This window comes from Aotus nancymaae, unplaced genomic scaffold, assembly GCF_030222135.1.
Source record: "Aotus nancymaae isolate 86718 unplaced genomic scaffold, 86718_ANA_hifiasm-v0.15.2.pri h1tg000006l, whole genome shotgun sequence".
NCBI classification, from domain to species: Eukaryota; Metazoa; Chordata; class Mammalia; order Primates; family Aotidae; genus Aotus; species Aotus nancymaae.
In genome coordinates, this window is record NW_026988417.1 from 14357700 (window position 1) to 14377500 (window position 19801).

The following is a 19801-nucleotide window of genomic DNA, read 5'->3' on the forward strand; positions in this document are numbered from 1 at the left end:
GGGCACTTTAAAGTTAAAAACTTTCCAAAGTATTGGTACATCTGAAATAAATACAGAATTTGGATTCATGATTTTATTCCTTAAAATCAAATTTGTATGCATGCTGTTTACTTTGAAAATAGAGAATCATTCAATTAAAGTCTAATCTTTAAAAAGTTTGACCAGTTATTCACAATTAATATTATTTTTAGTGGATCCTGATGTTCATTTTATTAAGTAAAAAGAGTTAAATGTTGAAGAATTTCGTTTCTGTTGATCACAAAAAATATTGACATTTGTTTTCCCTAGGTTCCTATTTGTAATAACAGAGCTATTTAAAAAGTTAAGCAATATTCACAAAGTTACTCAGTGAACATGGGTATTTTTCAGAACATTGTATTTAAACAACATTTTAATCTTTAGAATAATTCATTTCCTATATTAAATAACATCTTTCTTCCTGTTACGTCTTCTAAACTAAATTTTTATGTCAAACATCTAGGTAGCTAGCTACCTGACTGTCACAGGCATGTGGTCCCTTCCTTCTTGTCCCCAACCCATTCTGTTCAGACTGTCACATTTCTAATTGTCTTTGTATCGCTTGCATCGTGTGTCATATTTTTCAAGATGATAACATATTAATGATGTTTTATGTTGGGTCTTTGTTTATATATTAAATCACATGCCTCAAACTATGGCATGTGATTTAATGCATAAACAAAGACCCAACATAAAATGGTCTGGTCTGTGGCCAGTTTGTTTAATATATAAACAGATACCCAACATAACTGTCCTCTTAGGAACCAAGCCACAGAGCAGGAGGTGCGTGGAGGGCAAGTGAGCATTACTGCCTGACCTCCGCCTCCTGTCAGATCAGCAGTGGCATTAGATTCTCACAGGAGCATGAACCCTGTTGTGAAGTGCACATGTGAAGGATCTAGGTTGTGTGCTCCTTATGAGAATCTAGTGCCTGATGATCTGAAGTGGAACGTTTTCATTCCGAAACCATCCCCATGCTGAGGAAAAATTTCGTCCACAAAACTGGTTCCTGGTGCCAAAAAGGTTGGTGACAGCTGCTATAGATTATATGCATTGTCTCTTATCCAAAAAAATCCTTCACTTAATATTGAAAGCAAAACAATTTGTCCATATTCTTACTGCATTTTTCCTTCTCTAATATACTTCTAAGAATTAATCTTCATTTATCTCGATGTTTAATAAAACTCTAAATACATGCAACATGACTCCTACCCAACTTTCCTGAGACTGCTACCTTCAAAATCATGTATGTCCTTAAAAACAATGATCATTATTAAAAGTAATTATGTTAATATTTCACATTGTTACTTAATTGTTCTTTCTTTATTACTTTTTTGGTGCTTCTATCACCGTAATATTTCTCTCACTTTTCTTACCACTTCTTTCTCTAGCTCCTTGAATATTCTGCTTCTTCCTTGTAAGTTTCCCGAGGAGCTGTCTTCATCATTTCTTGTTGGAGTGTTTATCATTGATGTTGCAAAGAACCTTAAACTATCACCTGTGTGTAGTTGACTTCAAATTATTTTCTCAGAAATATGACATTTCCTTTCTGCACTTCATTTTCAGCCTCCTGGTGTATATTTGCTTCTGAATATCCTAACAGCATATAAAACTTTACTTATCTAAAGCTTAAACTATTTTCCTTTCTTGTACAAGTTTCTGGTCTCTACTGTTCTTATATTGGTTAATAATTCTTATCATTTTCTCAAGTCTTCCTTAGATCTCTCCTTTTTCATTCTTTTTCCTTTTTTTTTCCTGTCTGCTTGTGATGCCATCCATCCTTTGTGGATTTTTTGCACAGCTTCTGACCTGCTCATTTCCAGCTACCTTATCCATATTTTCTAAGTCTCCCTAATATACAGACAAAGCTATAATCTTAATTTGAACCCCTGTATCCAATTTATTATCTTCACCACCTACTAAATGTCTCCTTAGCCTGGCATTCAACACTAAATACTCTAGCCTTGAAGGACTTTTCTAGATTTTACTCTTCTTGTTTCCAACATGTTTCAGCCAACCTTGACTATTCCTTATTTCTTAAATAAATGCAATTTTTTCTACTTTTTCTTATATTTCTTCTTTCACTTGGAAAAAAGGAAAATTCCCTCAAAACCATGTTCGTATATTTCCACCTATAGATATTTTACCCTCTGTAATGCCTCACTATGTGCTTCCATTTTTCCCTTTTTCTCACAAATAGTATTAATTTCACTTAGAGATTTAGGAAATTACTTTTTTATTAGACTCACTTCTCCTTTCCTCCAGAATACGTCCTCTGAACACTTAGCAGCTTTCTTCTGGATGTGTACCCTGGTTACATATATAAATCTTATCTTTCTAAATGTACATTCCTTGACAGCAGGAGACTATTAGGTCATTTAAGTTTTGTGAGGGGATTACCCACAGAGTGGGGATTACTTCAGAAGATTGTACAGTATTTGTCCTATACAAGGATTACCTCCTGAAATGTGGGCTCAGATGTCACTAAAGTGCTAGAGGGGATACCCTTTTCTATTTTTCAGATATGCAGAAGCCCTGTCTACTCTTTCATATAATTGGTACATGTGTAATAAATTAGATCCAGACCTTGTATACAAGTATTACTTTTTGTCTTTATCCTTACTTACTGTAGTCTGCAAGTTTTGTTATAAATTATATCCCCTTATCTGTTTAGTTTGTGTCATTTCCTTTCTGCCACCAGTTTCTGGAAAGTTTCTCCTGTTTCACATCCAGTCTAACTGTCCTCATACATTAGGTTCTTGCAGCTGTTCATAACAAGTTGAAGTGATCTAGTATTTCTTTTGCAGTTTAATTGTTGACATACGTTTATTTCTAAATCACTCTTTAGATTGCTTTTTCTTGAATCCAGGTAATTAAAACCACATACTATTTAAATTTCCCTTAATTTTTATTTTCACCTGCATCACCTTCATTTTTAAGTCTTTCAGTTTGTCATTGGTATTTTTATGCTTAAATTTAATTTATCATTTTCTCAGATCTGAGATTCAAGTTATATTTGTTCTTATATTCTAGGTCGTTCTTCCCTCTTTCCAATAGATGATGGCTTGCTGGATGATGGTCACAGTGATCAAGTTGGAGTTTTAAATTCGCCCACATGTTATTCAGCTCATCAAAATGGGGAGCGAATAGAACGTTTCTCTCGAAAAGTTTTTGTTGGTGGTCTTCCTCCAGATATTGACGAAGGTATTTTTTAAGATATTTATTAAGATGGTGATTTGGGCTTTAAAAAAAAATATGAAATTTAATGTGAACGGGCTATGGAAGATTTTTACCACCTAGGATTTTCAGAATTGGAATGCATTTTCATCTTTTAAAATATTTTATCACCTGTTGAAATATGAAAGTAGTTGAACAAATAACTTATGATTTTTTTCTTTAGATCTTATAATATTTGTAACTACAGGCATTTTTTTCTAAGTAAGATTTTCATGACCTAGGTCATATTCTATTTGTTTTTAAAATAAGAACTTATTTAGGTATATAAAACTTAAAACTTTTTATATCACCATAATGTGTGCATGCACATACACACTGAAATCAGTGGAACCAACCATAAGATTATATCTGCAATGCTTGATAATCAAAAGTTTAATTTATTTAAGGATAAATGTGCTCTTAGAAACAGGGAAGAAAGAGACTATTAAACCCAAAAGGAAAATGGAAACAGAACATGAATAGGAAATTAGGGTTTCACAGACACTAATAATTGTATGTGAAAATGATCATGTGTAATTATAACAAAAGAAAATTAATTGAAGATTTAAAATATTAAGCTATATTTGTAAGGTTATGGGACATGTGTCACTCACTCTTAGATTTTAGGAAATTTCTTAATTATAATTCAAATATCTACAAACTTATTCTAAGTATTGATCTTCGTAAGATTTCCATGTAATGAAATAACATAAAACATATCATTGGATTTAACCTATATGGACTTCAGTGAAACTGCCCTGCATGTATCAGACCCTAGTATAGTTTCTCGGCATTATAGTTATTCAAGTCTTGAAGCAGACCTTTTTTTCTATAATAAAATCATTTTATTTGTGAAACACTAATAGATTTTATTTAACTTTTATAATGTTGACCTTTTTTCGAGCCAGTGCTGTTTTTGGTTTGGTGTACGATAAAGTCATTAGTATCCATCAATGTTATATAAAATTTTAAAATTCACGTGGAATTGATTATTCTAGCCAGTGCACTGCTTAAAAATGAATTTAGTTTGAAGTATATTAGACATATTCCCAGTGTTTATATTCTAATTTATCCTAAGGTATTTGGCACTTTTAAATGTTAATCTTCATAGTAAAAGTACAGAATTTCTTGGAAAGAATCACTGAAACTAATTATTATTGTACTTTCTTAAGATGAAATAACTGCTAGCTTCAGAAGATTTGGGCCTTTGGTAGTAGATTGGCCTCATAAAGCAGAAAGCAAGTCCTATTTTCCACCAAAAGGTAAGGGTTGTTATTGTTAATATTTGCTAGGAAATGGGTTGTATGAGAGCAAAAGAAACAATATCAATTACTTATCCAGTTAAGAATCATAAGAGACTTTCTATGATTTGATAATGATTTCATAGACTCTGATCAACATATCTTTGAGTATTTTCTCTGTCTAAAGCATCATTCTAAGTAACTTTGGTATAGACATAGGAAACAGTACCTCTCTGCATTATGAAATTAAGATCTATGTGACGTGATTTATGTTTTACTAAATACAAATTTATGAACAGTTGAAATATGAGGTTTACATTAAGTGTTCTAGATAATAGCAGAGCAATATAAATTATTACCAACTCGGTTGATGAATAATTTAGATACAAGACAAAGTAGCTAGTTAGGTCTATTTTTTTTTTTCGGTTATATAAAGATGTAGAACTTGAGGAAGATGCTTAGTTGTGTTAGTTATTGCTAGGAAGAAACCGTGGCTGATAACCACAGGACAAGAATCACAAATTGTGCTAACCTTCACATGCAAGTCACACGATCAAGTCACCATCTGTGGAGAGAGGAAGTGTATCCTGCCCACAATAACAAGAGGAAGAGAGGAGAAAAGAGAGTTGAACATTAATTCAATTAGTCAGAATTGCTAATGGAAGGTTCTAAAGCGAGTAAAAGAAAGGGGAAGGCTCAAAGATTAACACTTTACTTTGAACATTGCTGAAATATAATTTTAGAAAAAGCACACCACACATACTGTTTAGTCTCATGATTTAGTGAATTGTCAAGCCTGTAGAAAAGACTCCAGTAGAACTGTTAAATGGTTTGATTTTTACTCTGGGAAAAGAAGCATGATAAAGAAGTTATTGGCACAGCAAAACTAGGTATAGTATTCTGGTGATGAATTATATGAGTCATCTCTACTTTCTGCCATTGAGAATTATAGAACCTCCACTGATAGTTCACATAGTTTTTTAAATAAATGGAATAATGCAATGATTTTTTTTAATACTTGTAGATTTATATGCATGTATAGAATCAAGAGCATCTTTTGAGTGAGGATTCTGGATTCCAGGCCTCTGTGAGAATCTGTTTAAGCTATGTACCTCTCTCCATGTAGTCTGGAGTTTTTTGGAGGTCGCAAACCCCCTTGGTTTGGAGAGAAAATTAGCTCCACATAGATAGAGCTGTTTATTTATTAGCTTAGTTTTAGTGTCATTGTCCATAGTTTTACTATCTTGCCATTTTATAAAGTTTATAAAGTTTACTTTAGAAATGCCATTTTTATTGAATATTGAGTTATTTTGTGATGTTCCTGACTAAGCTACCATCATCACTAGCCTGGACTACTTCAGCTGTCTTTCTAGTCTATCTATATCTCTAGCCCTCTCCAGTTTTCTCCTATATTCTAGCCATAGCAGTCTGAAAACTCATTGGATGGTGCTATTCCTTACTCCTCTGCATAAACCCTGTAGTGATTTCTCTTATTTTTAGTCTAAAAGCAAAAATGAATTCACTTTGCCTGGCCTTGCCTTCTTTCTAGCTTCTTTTCCTATTACTGATTGTTTTCCTTCCAGTCCCACAAACTGGCCTTGTTCTCTCCAGCCTCAGGGCTTTTATGTATGATAATCTCTGAGCTGAAGTTGTCTCTTCCTTATGTCTATTTATCTCTGTATTCCCTGCTTATCTTTTGTATCTCAAGCTTAAGTGTAAGTTGATCAAAGAAAACTTTGAGGATCTACCAAATGAGGTTAGCTCCTTCTACCCAACTCTAGTGCTGTCTGTGTCTTTCACTCCTAGCACTCATCACAGTTGCAGTATTGCATTTTTACAACTTTAAAAATTTATGGTTATTAATGTCAGATTCTTCCAATGGTCTATAAAATAGTGTTTTTATATACCTTTGTGAATATTTGTATTCTCAATAATTTATGGATTGTTAACTGCCTGATAAATGAGATAAACAATAAAAAATACTATGGAATGGAGAAATTGCTTAAAGTAGATGGGGGAAAACTTCACTGAGAGGTTTGGAATTAATCTAAGGTACTGTATGTAGATAGATAAAAAAGTACTTGAACAGAGTTCCAGGCAGAAATGGAAATAGAATTTTAAAAAGGAATTAGGAATTGTTTGAATGGAGAAATGCACATTTTTGCGTGAGCTACTTGTTCACTTACAGGGATGGTGTACTCTAAGCCTAGAAAGATGGGATGGAACAAAGTTAATGAAACAGAATAGTTATATAGTCTTTATGGCTATTGTTGCCATCATTGTTATTATGGTTTTGCAGTAGTTTCTCTAATTGAAAAAAAAAAACTGGCACTGTCAAATCATACTTTTTTTTGGTACAGTTACAGTTAATTGTAGCCATTTCTAAAGACCAGTATTCCCAAACCTTGTTTACAAGCAATTTTGTTATTTCTGTAATTCAGCATTTTCCATGGTTTGGAAAACACTGATAGAGAAGCATCCAGTGGGGGAAGCTCCCTTATAATTACAGCAGTGACTAGAACCTTTAGATGCTGAACCACACATGTCCATGTTTCCTTTGCAGTGAATAACTTTCACCTTATGTAATGATTAACTTGCTTTAACAAATTCTAAAGAAGCGGCTATGTAGTATGTTTTTGTTAAGAGTATTATATCTAATGACTTGCATTAGCTAAGTCATAATTTACCCGATATGGCCTAATTAATTTTTATAATATAAACATTTATTTCCTAATAACAGAAATTAAACAGTATTGAAAATATTGAATTTAAAGTATTATTTTAAAATTAGGCAATATTAAAATATTAACATCAAAAATTATAAAAATTAGGCAACATTAAAATATTTAACTTAATATACTATTTTAGTAAATTGGTCTTATATCCTCTCAATTATTACAAAATGGAGTTCCCAGATCCTTATTTTGTATCAAAATTAAAGCCTTAAAAAAAAATCTTTATTATTTTCAAGAATATGTAAATTGTTTCCAGCAATGTAAAAAGTTGTCTAAGACATGTTTTTTAATACTATGTTTTTTAAAACAGACTACCTTTGGAAGTCTGTGTTTGGATAGGGTAAAATCATTTATATAGGGTGAAATGTCTTCAGATACATTTTATGCAATCAAATATTTTAATTTTATTAAAATGAAGTACTTTAGTGTCCCATCAGGCCTTTGTGGCATAAAGCCATTATTGACAATAAGCTGAGTTTTTTTATCTGAATAAAACATGACCTTACACTTCCCATTGTATGGTGGAACAGACATACATGGCCTGTTTGATGTCTGCTACATATTGGGACTAGATTAAAATGCTGTACATTTGTTCGCATAGAAATCTTGCCAAGGTAAGGGATAGATCATTCATAGTTATCACCTGCTGGGAATAATCACATGATAGTAAACTTGCAGTGTAAATTTTGATGCCTTCTTTTTATAATGTAGTCTATTCTGTCTGCTGGATACATGATTTTTTTATTGAAGATTGACAATTGGTTGTTTACAAGTCTAGATAGTCTTCAAACAGTTTAAAAAAGATATTCCACTGTTTTCCAAGTTGAGGCTTGATTTAAAAGTTTTGATCCATCTGACCTGTGTTTTATTAAGGAACATGTTTCATTCCAGCCTTCCTATTGTAGCTTTCTTAGTATCATTGAGAAGTTTTTATGAGACTGTGGAACATTTCCTCTGCTTAGGAGATTTCCTGAACCTTTCCAAGTGTGTTCCAGTCTAAAAGTTTGCCCTAGAACTTGGATTACCCTGCAGGCATTTATAGGAAACTTTAGTTCCAGATATACTCACCTGGTTAATTCTGCCAAGTTCTTTAAGAAGGTAGTATCACTACTAGAGAAAGTGTCAGAGACCTTGGGGCTGACCTGGGTTTGAAGTTTTTCAGCCACCTACTTACTATGAGACTGACTTTTGTACCTTGATTTTTTCTTCAATAAAATGAGAATAATATTTCATAGACTTTTGAGAATTAAATGAAATAACGCATGTAAAGTTGTTAGTACAGTACCTTATAGCAAGTGCTGTATATAAAGTAGCCAATTACTTTACTTAATAAGTGTTTTGATGTGTATTACATAGGATATTGTATTCTCTTATAAAAGGTAAATGGTTTTTAGTCCTATTTGATAGTTGTTTTTTTCAAAAGCATGTATTTAATCCATCTGGGGTTAATTTTGTGTAAGGTGTCAGGAAGTGGCTGTGGCACATATACACCATGGAATACTATGCAGCCATAAAAAAGATGAGTTCGTGTCCTTTGTAGGGACATGGATGAATCTGGAAACCATCATTCTCAGCAAACTGACACAAGAACAGAAAATCAAACACCACATGTTCTCACTCATAGGCAGGTGTTGAACAATGAGAACACATGGACACAGGGAGGGGAGCATCACACACTGGGGTCTGTTGGGGAGTAATAGGGGTGAGACAGCAGGGGGTATGGAGGTTGGGGAGGGATAACATGGGGAGAATGCCAGATATAGGGGAAGAGGGGATGGAGGCAGCAAACCACATTGCCATGTATGTACCTATGCAACAATCCTGCATGATCTGCACATGTACCCCAGAACCTAAAGTGCAATAAAATGTGTATATACATTAAAAAAAAAAAAAAAACATAGATTTTCCTGTTCAAAAGATGCAGCATCTGACTTTTAAAAACTTGTCAGGCTTTCATGTGCCAAAATGTTGAAAACGGCACATATTCAAACACAGTTCCCACAGGAACACAGAGAAAAAAAAAAAAGTTAAGTCTGTGAGTCAGAATAAAAGATGTCATTGTACCATTAAAAAAAAATTTTTTTTTCCAATTCTGTTGGTTGTCGGTTCACTCTAATGATTGTTTCTTTTGCTGTACATAATCTCTGGAGTTTAATTAGATCCCATTGTCTGTTTTGGCTTTTGTTGCCAGTGCTTTTGGTATTTTAGTCATGAAGTCCTTGCCTATGCCTATGTCCTGAATGGTTTTGCCTAGGCTTTCTTCTAGGGTTTTTATGGTGTTAGGTCTTATGTTTAAGTCTTTAATCCATCTGGGAATCTACCCCTCTGACAAAGGGCTAGTATCCAGAATCTACAAAGAACTAAAACAGATTTACAAGAAAAGTGGTCAAGGGACATGAACAGACACTTTCAGAAGAAGACATATATGAGGCCAACAAAAATATGAAAAAATACTCATCATAACTGGTCATTGGAGAAATGCAAATCAAAACCACATTGAGGTACCATCTCATGCCAGTTAGAATGGCGACATTAAAAAATCTGGAGACAACAGATACTGGAGAGGATGTAGAGAAATAGGAACACTTTTACACTGTTGGTGGGAGTGTAAATTAGTTCAGCCATTGTGGAAGACAAAGTGTGGCAATTCCTCAAGGACCTAGAAATAGAAATTCCATTTGACACAGCAATCCCATTACTGGGTATATATCCAAAGGATTATAAATCATTCTATTATAAAGACACATACACACAATGTTAATTGCGGCACTGTTTGCAATAGCAAAGAACTGGAACCAACCCAAATGTCCATCAATGATAGACTGGACAAGGAAAATGTGGCACATATACACCATGGAATACTATGCAGCCATAACAAACGATGAGTTTGTGTCCTTTGTAGGGACATGGATGAATCTGGAAACCATCATTCTCAGCAAACTGACACAAGAACAGAAAATCAAACGCCGCATATTCTCACTCATAGGCGGGTGTTGAACAATGAGAACACAAGGACACAGGGAGGAGAGCATCACACACTAGGGTCTGTTGGGGGAGAGTTCGGGAGGGACAGCAGGAGGTAGGGAGGTTGGGGAGGGATAACATGGGGAGAAATGCCAGATATAGGTGAAGTGGGGATGAAGGCAGCAAACCACATTGCCATGTATATACCTATCTAACAATCCTGCATATTCTGCACATGTACCCCAGACCTAAAGTGCAATAAAATATATATATATTCAAAAAAAGCATGTACTTTCTAAATAGCACTGAAATTTGGAGTAAAATCACTTAGCTTGACATATTGCCTCATTTTTACTGGTTATTCCAGGCTATGCATTTCTTCTCTTTCAAGAAGAGAGCTCAGTTCAAGCACTAATTGATGCTTGTATTGAAGAAGATGGAAAGCTGTATCTGTGTGTTTCTAGCCCTACCATCAAGGACAAACCAGTAAGTAAATACCACATGAACTTCAGGCTACAAATGCTAATTTTCAAAATTGTTTTGAAATGATTGTTAATGAATAAAATAAGTAAACTACCATGCTGAGCTTTAGTTTTTGAAATATCCAGATAATTTATAGCAGGAGTCCCCAACCCCTGGGTGGTGGACCAGTATTGGTCCATGACCTATTGGGAACCAGGCTGCACAGCAGGAGATGAGTGGCAGGCAAGCCAGCAGTACTGCCTGAGCTCCACCTCCTGTCAGATCAGAGGTGACATTAGATTGTCATAGGAATGTGAACCGTGTTGTCAACTGCACCTACAAGTGATCTAGGTTGCACGTTCTTTATGAAAATCTAATGCCTGATGATCCGAGGTGGAACACTTTCATCTCAAAACTATCCCCCACCCCCTCCATCTTTGGAAAAATTGTCTTCCTCAGAATTGGTCCCTGGTGCGTAAAGGTTGGGGACTGCTGACTTACAGTATCTATATCAAAAGTTATGAAAATAATTTGTTTCCAAATCCGACTATACAAACTTTTAAACAATAAAATAATAACTATTAACTGGCAAAAACAAACAACCTTCATAAGCCATCAAGGGAGTAAGACCCAATGTAATTTTCTTCATAGGTTCAAATACGTCCTTGGAATTTAAGTGATAGTGATTTTGTAATGGATGGTTCTCAGCCTTTGGATCCCCGAAAAACAATTTTTGTTGGAGGTGTTCCTCGGCCATTAAGGGCTGGTAAGTGGAATGTTAATAATTTTGTTTAAAAAATAATTTAAATATGTCCTAGTCGATAAACATTTGGAAGCTATTGTGTACGTGACACTATTGGATAGAACAGGAGCAGATTCTTCATGCTCCAATAGTTGCTATCTACAGAATTTTGAAACATATTCGGAGACCCCTTCTTGAAACTCTCAAACTGCAGAATTGGATACTTATCTATCAATATTAGTGTAGTTGCTAACTCCAAGCAAACTATAAGAATTCACCTAAATACTTCTGATTTCCTAAGTGAACCTCTCTTAAGATATGAGAATTTGGAGTCTGTTTATTTGATTGATTCTGAAAGCTGAAGAAGAAATATGGGATTATTTTCTCTTTATCAGTATTTTAGTTATTAACGGAAGTAGCACTTTAGATAAGTGAATGATGATAAACTTCTATTTATCAACAGCTAGGAACTAGAAACCAACCAAAATATGTCCCATAGGAATATAATTGTAGATGTATATGCCCACTTTGCACACATTAGATGATACTGTACACCATGTGTAGAGTGTTAGTGATTTCCATCACTGAGAACATCCTCTCCCCAGTCTTAGAGGTATGTGTTAAAGAACTATTAATACATGTAAATACTTGCAGAACATGATGACTTTTACAGAGAAGTACTGTAGGGAACAGAAGACGTGTAGCAAGGAAATATTATATAGTCTGATATCTTAAAGATATTTGTAGTTGAACTGACATGTAAAGGATTGAGCAAAAGAGGGAGGATCAGGGTGGTAGTAGGGCTCTGAGGAGTGTGTTTCACAGAAAGGGAACAGCTTATTTAAAGGTCTTGAGTGGAGGGAAACAGTGTGCTTTGGAAGGACTGAAAGAAGCCCAAAGTGGCTGACTTGGGATACAAGGAGTGACGGAAGGGACACAAAGAGACATTGCAAAAGTAGACGGGTGTCAGATCATACAAGTCTAATAGGCTAACATGGTATTTATCCTTAGAGCAAGGGTAAACCATTGAGTTTTTAAGCAAAAGAGAGACATGATCATATTTTCATTTTTCAAAGTTCACTTTAGCTAATGACTTATAGAGGTGGGAGCAGGGTGAGAGTAAATATGGGCAGACCAGTTTAGGATTCTATTATTACAGTCCAGGAAATTAGACAATGGTGGCTTGGATTACTGGTAGCAATGGAGAAAGCCAGGTGAACAGAGGTAACAGATACTAGGTAAACACAAAGACTAAATCTCATCTTTCAGTCATAAGCCACTGGGTGGATAGTGATACCTTTTACTGAGAGGGAAGGAATACTGGAGGAGGAACAGATTGGGAGGGAAGATCATGGTCTTGGTTTTGAATCTAAGTTTATGGCACTATTCAGAGCTCTCAAATATAAACTTCAATTAAACCATGATATATGATATATTTTTGTTATATTTTTTATGGTGGTATCTGATATATTTTTTAAGAGAATCATTATACTGTTTTAAAAACAAACTGAGAAGGCAAGGGTCAAAAGCAAAGAGAAGGTTATTGCCATGAACAAGATGAAAAATGATGTTATCTTGAATCAGGATGTTAGTGATGGAGGTGAACAGATTGGACTCTAGATAGGTCTTGAAAATCAAGTTCACATGATTGTATGTGTGGTAGGGAGCAAGAGAAGAATACAGAAAAGATGAAGCCAAAGATCTTGACTTGACAACTTCATCTTTTCTGTTGCTTTCTAACTGGGTCAGCAAAAACTCATAGGAGCACATTTAATGGGATAGAGGAAGATTATGAGTTCCATTTTTAACATACTGAGTGTGGCCAGTGCCTGTTAAATACCGAGTTGTCCAGTAGACAGTTGCATATATGAGTCTGGAGTCCAGGGAAGATGTCCATACTAGAGATACAAATGTAGGAGCTTAAAAACATATAGATGGTGTTTAAAGCTATGATACAGGATGAAGTTACCAAAGCCAGGAGTGTAGACAGTGTCGCAAGGATTGAAACTTAGGGTACTCTGACATCAAAAAGTTAAGGACTTTAGGATGAACTATCAAGGAAAACTCAGAAGAAATTTATCAGTGAGGTAGGAGCAGAATTGGTGGGATAATATATTCCAGAGGCCAGATGGAGAAAATATTTGAATGAGAAGGAAGGGATTAACTGTGTTCAATGCTACTTACAGATAGATTGGCCATTGGACTTGGCATGAACAATTACAGTGGAGTCATGGTGTGATAGTCTGATTAGAAAGAGTTGAATAAAGAATGGGAGGAGAGGAATTAGGGAATACTGGAACAGATTTTGAAAATTTTGGTTGTAAAGGGGAACAGAGAAATGGAGTAGTAACTGAGAGGGGAAAAATGTTATGAGAATTTTTTTTAAGATAGGAAAATTATAGTGTACTTGGGAATGATCTTGTAAAAGGGGAAAACTGGTGGTACATAAGGGAAAGGGGAGAATTGCTGAAGCAGTATCTCTTCTTAGTGAGAGTGGATGGGATCTAGTATGCAAGTAAAAGGATTGGATTTAGGAAAGAGTGTGGAACTATTTCTATATAGGACAAGATAGGGTAGGGTATATAGTGGGTTTAGTGCTAGTAAGTAGGAAGATGTGATGGCAGTGAGTCACTTTATAGCTAAAAAAAAGGCATCCTTGATCCCAGTCCTCCTTTAACAACAGCCTCTTAATCTGCCATTCTACTCCTGGTCAAATGATAATATACAATTGACTTCTGTGTTTTCCAAAAAGTACTTAAAAATTGTTGATTACTGTGTTCTCTCACATTTGACATAAACTTCTTTTCCTCTTGAAGTGGAACTTGCTATGATCATGGACCGGCTATATGGTGGAGTTTGTTATGCAGGAATTGATACAGATCCTGAGCTAAAATACCCAAAAGGTGCTGGGCGAGTTGCTTTCTCCAATCAGCAGAGCTATATTGCTGCCATTAGTGCTCGGTTTGTTCAGCTTCAGCACGGTGATATTGATAAACGTGTAAGTTGCATATTGGGAAATCACTTATGTCCTATAATAATGTGCTAATCCAAAGTGTCATACGCTAAAGAGTTAATAATATAATTCAAACACTGTTTAGTTTTTAACTTCTTTAAGTCTTAAAGGATATTATATAAAAATATCCTTGAAATTTGAAATTCCTGAACACACTTTAAAATTTAGGTATAGTATAAAAAATATTAATGTCATTGTACAGCCATGTCAAAAAAATTTTTATCAGCCAGTAAGGTCAAATATTCTAACCATGGAGGCAGAGGTTGTTTTAAGAGCCTGTACTTTGGAGTCAGACTGCCTGGGATTGAATCCCATTTCTACAAATTTACCTTCTCTGTGCCTTTTACCTCACTTGTAAAATGGAAAACAATGATAATATGTCTTTCTCAATTTTGAGGACTAAATGAATTCACATATACACAAACACTTACAATAAAACTTGGCGCAGAATGTTATTTAAATGTTTTCATTTGTCACAAAGTCTAAAATAAAAATGCATCATGTATATTTCTCTAAAATAATTGACCTACACTTAAATATTTTTTTTGAGTAGCATTGCCTGAATCATCACAGTAAGAACTTTTAAGTACTAGGAATGATAACTGAAACCCTATTGAATAATTCCAAGTAGTGACTACCTTCTAGAGTAGGGAAAGACTCTAGCATTCATTTACAAATCTGTTTTATGCCAAAATCTGTGAACAATTCCTATACATATCTAAGCATATTCTAAAATAATTATATTTATAGTTCAGCAGAAATACACTAAGAATATGGGGTAAATGAATTTTTTATATCCAAATTAGTAGATAGAAGATATAATTTGAGTGGATACCCCTTTTCCCAATATAACAGTTTCTTGAATCCTCTTCTGGGGCTGTTTGGCACATTAAAAGACTATTTTGGGGACAGGAAGCTGGTTAACTAATACCAGTTGACTAGACCATGCATGCTAGAAGTAGTCCTCAATGTAGTTACCCAGCCATCCCATTAGAAAAGAAATGCAGCATAGGTTCAGTTCACAAATGCTGAGTGGCTTTTTTTTGTTTGCATTGCTACTTAAAATTTTGGTTGCCAAATAAACTTAAGATGAGGTTCTCTGCTTTTGATAAGACATGCATAGATAACTTTTCTGAACTTGTCTGAATGTTGAGTTTCTCTAGTCTTGTGTTCTCAACCTGTGTGCTGTATATTATTCACCTGGGAACTTAGAAAAATCTTGATATTTGGGTCCTACCTGCTGAGGTTCTGCTGAATTGGTCTGAGAGGCAGCATGAACAACAGGAGTTTATAAAGCTCTGAAAGTGACACAAATGTACAGCAGTACTTTAGACTGCTGATCTAGCCTAATCCCCTACTTTTACAGAGAGGTGATAGGTCACAGAGGATGTTATTTACATAGTATATAATCAGGGTGTTTAATGTGCACTAGCAGAAGAAAAAGACTGTTGCAGTGTCATACCACATGCCTCTTTGTTTCCAAAATGATAGTGAAGGACCAGTTATTTGGACCAGAGTATTGACTCTTCAAGAGCAACTCGGTTGCAGAGCAGATGAATTAAGATACATGTGCCTTCTTGAAAAGGCATTGAAATACCGTAGGGAAAAGCTTATTTTCTAAGATATGTACTTACTACAAAGGTAATTTTGAACTGTATTTGAAAGAATTTGAGCCTTAAGTATTTTACAAGTCACTAATATTGCTTACACAAGGAAATATTAAACCATTAACCTTTATACCTTTCATCTTTCCAATATGAATATGGCTATTAAGCCATAAAAATTGAATAAATTTAAGTGTGTAAGTACCAACTCAAGGACACATAGGATACTTATTTGAAGGAAATGAAAATTGTTTATTCCACTTACTGTTTACACTGATGGATACTGTGGTTTAGTTCTATCTGATAGCTGGAAAGCACAATTAACACAGATATGTAATTCGTTATATTTTTTGTATGTTATTTCATGAGTAGTATAATTCACTGTGACTTCTAGTAAGTGTTAAAATATAAGACTAGGTGAAGTGTCAATGAAACTCCTTTCACGTATGAAGAGTTTAATTATTAGAGATTATTAATCAAAAATTGGTTTTGAAATTCAATTTTCCATCTTCACAGTGTATGGTTTTGAGTTAAGTAGGTTAGCTTCATAAACTAATATCTAGAATTTAAAAAATACATATAATTGAAATTGCATTTGTAAAAATTTTGTTCAACAGTTTTATATTAAAACACATAACTGCTGAAAATCTGGCATTTTATCAGGTATTTTGGAAGTGAAGTAGACATCACAGACCCTGGTTTCAATTTGCCTAAACTCTTATGGGAAAAAAACAACAAAAAAACAAGAAATAACCATGAGAAAGAAACCCAGAAAACATATGTAAATGTATTGCATTCACTCATATATTTATAGCATTTCTACTTCATGTTAGACATTCTTCTAGGCACTGGGAACTGAACATTGAGCAAATGGGTGCTTTCCTTGTGTTCATGGAGTTTATAATTCAGTGAGATGAAATCCAGTAACTCTCATGTCACCTTGATTTATTCTTGGGTCATAATAATTTTTTTATTATAACTATAATTGTAATGAAGATAATAAATCAAAAAATAGCAGCTTGGCAAAGAAAAGATAGAACCCATAAAGGAAAAAGTTAAGAGATAAAGATCAAGCATGAAAATTTTTAAAGTTTGTGTCAAAGATTGTAAAACCCCTGGAAAAAAGGTTAAAAATTCTTAACTGTCAAAGAGAACTCATAAATCAATTTTAAAAAACAAAAAATACTCCAGCAACAAAACACAAAAAAATACAAACAAGCAATTCAGAAAAGCTGTGTCTAATATGCATAAAATATATTCATCATAATCAGTGAAATATAAACAACAATGTAATTCTATTACCGATCTATCAAATGAACATCCTACAGTTCTTTTAATCAACTTTTAGGTTGTTTCTAGTTTGTTACAAATAACATTGCAGAAAATACCTTTATATTCATTTTCTGCACTCATGCAAGTATTTCAGTAGAATATGTTCAGAATACAAATTGTTGGGTCATTATTTTTTACTATGGACAACCTTTACTTTATCTCAATCCAGTCCTTCAGAACACTCAGTGTTCTATCATCTCCTAAGGAATGGCTCAGCTGTTAGGCTATCTGGTAAGGAACAGCTGAGCTATTAGGCTATCTGGCACTTTTCAGCCAAACAAAGGTAGAAACCTTCCATTCATAAAGTTATCACAAGCAGGAAAGCAAGGCTATTGCAGCTAATAGCAGCTAATACTAATTTATAGACTATTTTACCATGTGCTAAGCACTGTCTTATGCTTTTACATTCACAATTTAAGCTTCACAGCTCTGAGACAGGATCTGGTATTCTCACTTGACAGATGGGAAAACTGAGGTAGAAAAGTTTATCATTCAGAGCTGACTCCAGTCTGAAGTGTTCTGCCAAGTCAGACCTTCACAACAGGACTAGTACTTTGTATATTACAAATTTGCGGAAGTCTAGGCATGCTCTTTGTAAGATTCTCCACAGTCTGGCTTGTCTGTCCCAGTTATTTCCAAGCAGAGTGTGACTTTCACCTGCAGTGGAAAAGCGCTGCCTTAATCAGTGACTGTTTGGGTTCTGCCACCTCACAGTTGATATTGGAATGAAGGAAAAGGGTGTGGAAAGTCTTCCATGACTACTTGATATCTCTTTTGTTTTCACTCACAATCCCCCCCAACTCTGAAAATACCAGCACACAGATTTTTCAAAGATGATATTCAAGAAAGGTGAGCATGAAATGTTCTGCAAATACCAGATTTTTATAGATTTTTAAAGTATTTTAACCTACTACATGGTAAAGGAGTAGTTTCTCAAACCTACTCCTTCTTTGAGAAACTGTTCGTTTCCTCACCTTTTAATGCTGGTCCTTTTTTTCCTCTATAGAAACAATTTAAGTTATTAGAGAATTTGATTTCTGAAGCAGACTCTAATGAGACTTCTTTTCTTTTTTTTCAAGGTGGAGGTAAAGCCATATGTGCTAGATGACCAGATGTGTGATGAATGCCAGGGCGCACGCTGTGGTGGAAAATTTGCTCCGTTTTTTTGTGCCAATGTCACTTGCCTGCAGTATTACTGTGAGTTCTGTTGGGCAAATATCCACTCTCGTGCTGGACGTGAGTTCCATAAGCCATTGGTAAAGGAAGGTGCTGATCGCCCACGTCAGATCCACTTCCGCTGGAACTAAGAGTAGCAAACTGGCCTCTGTTTAACAAGGAAAGAAAGGGTGCATGTGGCTTACTGTGTCTGAAGATACTGACATGCAGAAGAAATAAGTGCATTCTTCTGCTTTTCACCCCAGCTATCAATACATGCATCTTTATCAGCAGCCAAAACACTACAAGCCTCTTGTTTTTCACCAAAACCCTACATCTCAGGCTTACTAATTTTTGTGATATTTTCATGTTAAAATAAAATGTTTTTTTGTATTTTCTCCAAGTTATTTTTATATGTAAAGTTAAAATTAGATATGAGAATGTTTTGCGTAGGGGCAACACAGTCTGCTGCTATATAGTGGGGGAAGCGTGCACTTATTTCTAAACATGGGTTTTTAACTTCAAGATCTGCCCCAGTAATTTACCAAAGGTAGCAAAAATAATAGTGAAGATGGAATATGTCTGCTACAAATGCTTATTTTTATTGTTGCTATTTTCAGTGTATACATAAACTAAAAATTAGGGTTGATTTTTTTGCTCTCCATTTTGACTTGCAAGAAATAATACCTCAAGATAATCTGATTTATTAGCTATTTTTAAACATTTTTAATCACAAGCTGTATTAGCTTTGCTGCTATATAGGTGTTATGTGTAAATGCCACCTATTAATACGGGACTGAAAATGTTAGAGACACACTGCATTGCAGATAAAATGCAGGCAGCACAATATGGCCTAAACTGCCATAGTTTTAGAATGTGAAAAAAATGCATGTTTACTTACCTGTATACACCATATGCATGCACTAGAATTATTAACTAACGAGGTGAGGTATTGCAACTGTTCAAAAAAGCTCTCTTGAATCTAGGTAGCATGAACAAATTATAAAATTTGTTTAATAAAAGCAAACTTGCATGCATTATTGTGACTTCAAGTTTAAAAAATCGTCTTACATGTGTACAATATGCAAATTAGTTTTAGATTAGAGAGTGCAGCCATTTTGTGATCTGGTCAGTAGTGGAATTCGATTTTATGCAGACTGGATGTAATATTTGTAATCCCTGTGCAATTTTGTGACGTGCGGTTCTAATTCATGTGCAGTGATATAGTATAGATAAAAGAATGAGTAAAAGAAAATACAAGAATTCTAAAGAAAGTTGAGTTTAGCCCCTTTGATAGTCCATGGTTAAGACATGCTTTG

At 34.6% G+C, this 19801-nt stretch overlaps 1 protein-coding gene across 8 annotated transcripts in view; it reads left to right on the forward strand.

Annotated features, from left to right (window-relative positions):
- The window catches only part of CPEB2 (cytoplasmic polyadenylation element binding protein 2), a 65889-nt gene that overhangs the window by 43472 nt on the left and 2616 nt on the right, over nt 1-19801 (forward strand). For all 8 annotated transcript variants that reach the window (XM_064365734.1, XM_064365738.1, XM_021668214.2 and 5 more), the window contains 6 exons: nt 3052-3222; nt 4407-4496; nt 10542-10660; nt 11288-11402; nt 14195-14376; nt 18407-19801. The exon at nt 18407-19801 is cut by the window's right edge and continues 2616 nt beyond it. In XM_064365734.1, the coding sequence (XP_064221804.1) occupies nt 3052-3222; nt 4407-4496; nt 10542-10660; nt 11288-11402; nt 14195-14376; nt 18407-18634 (905 nt within the window). In that variant the 3' untranslated portion in view covers nt 18635-19801. The remainder of the gene's footprint in view (nt 1-3051; nt 3223-4406; nt 4497-10541; nt 10661-11287; nt 11403-14194; nt 14377-18406) is intronic.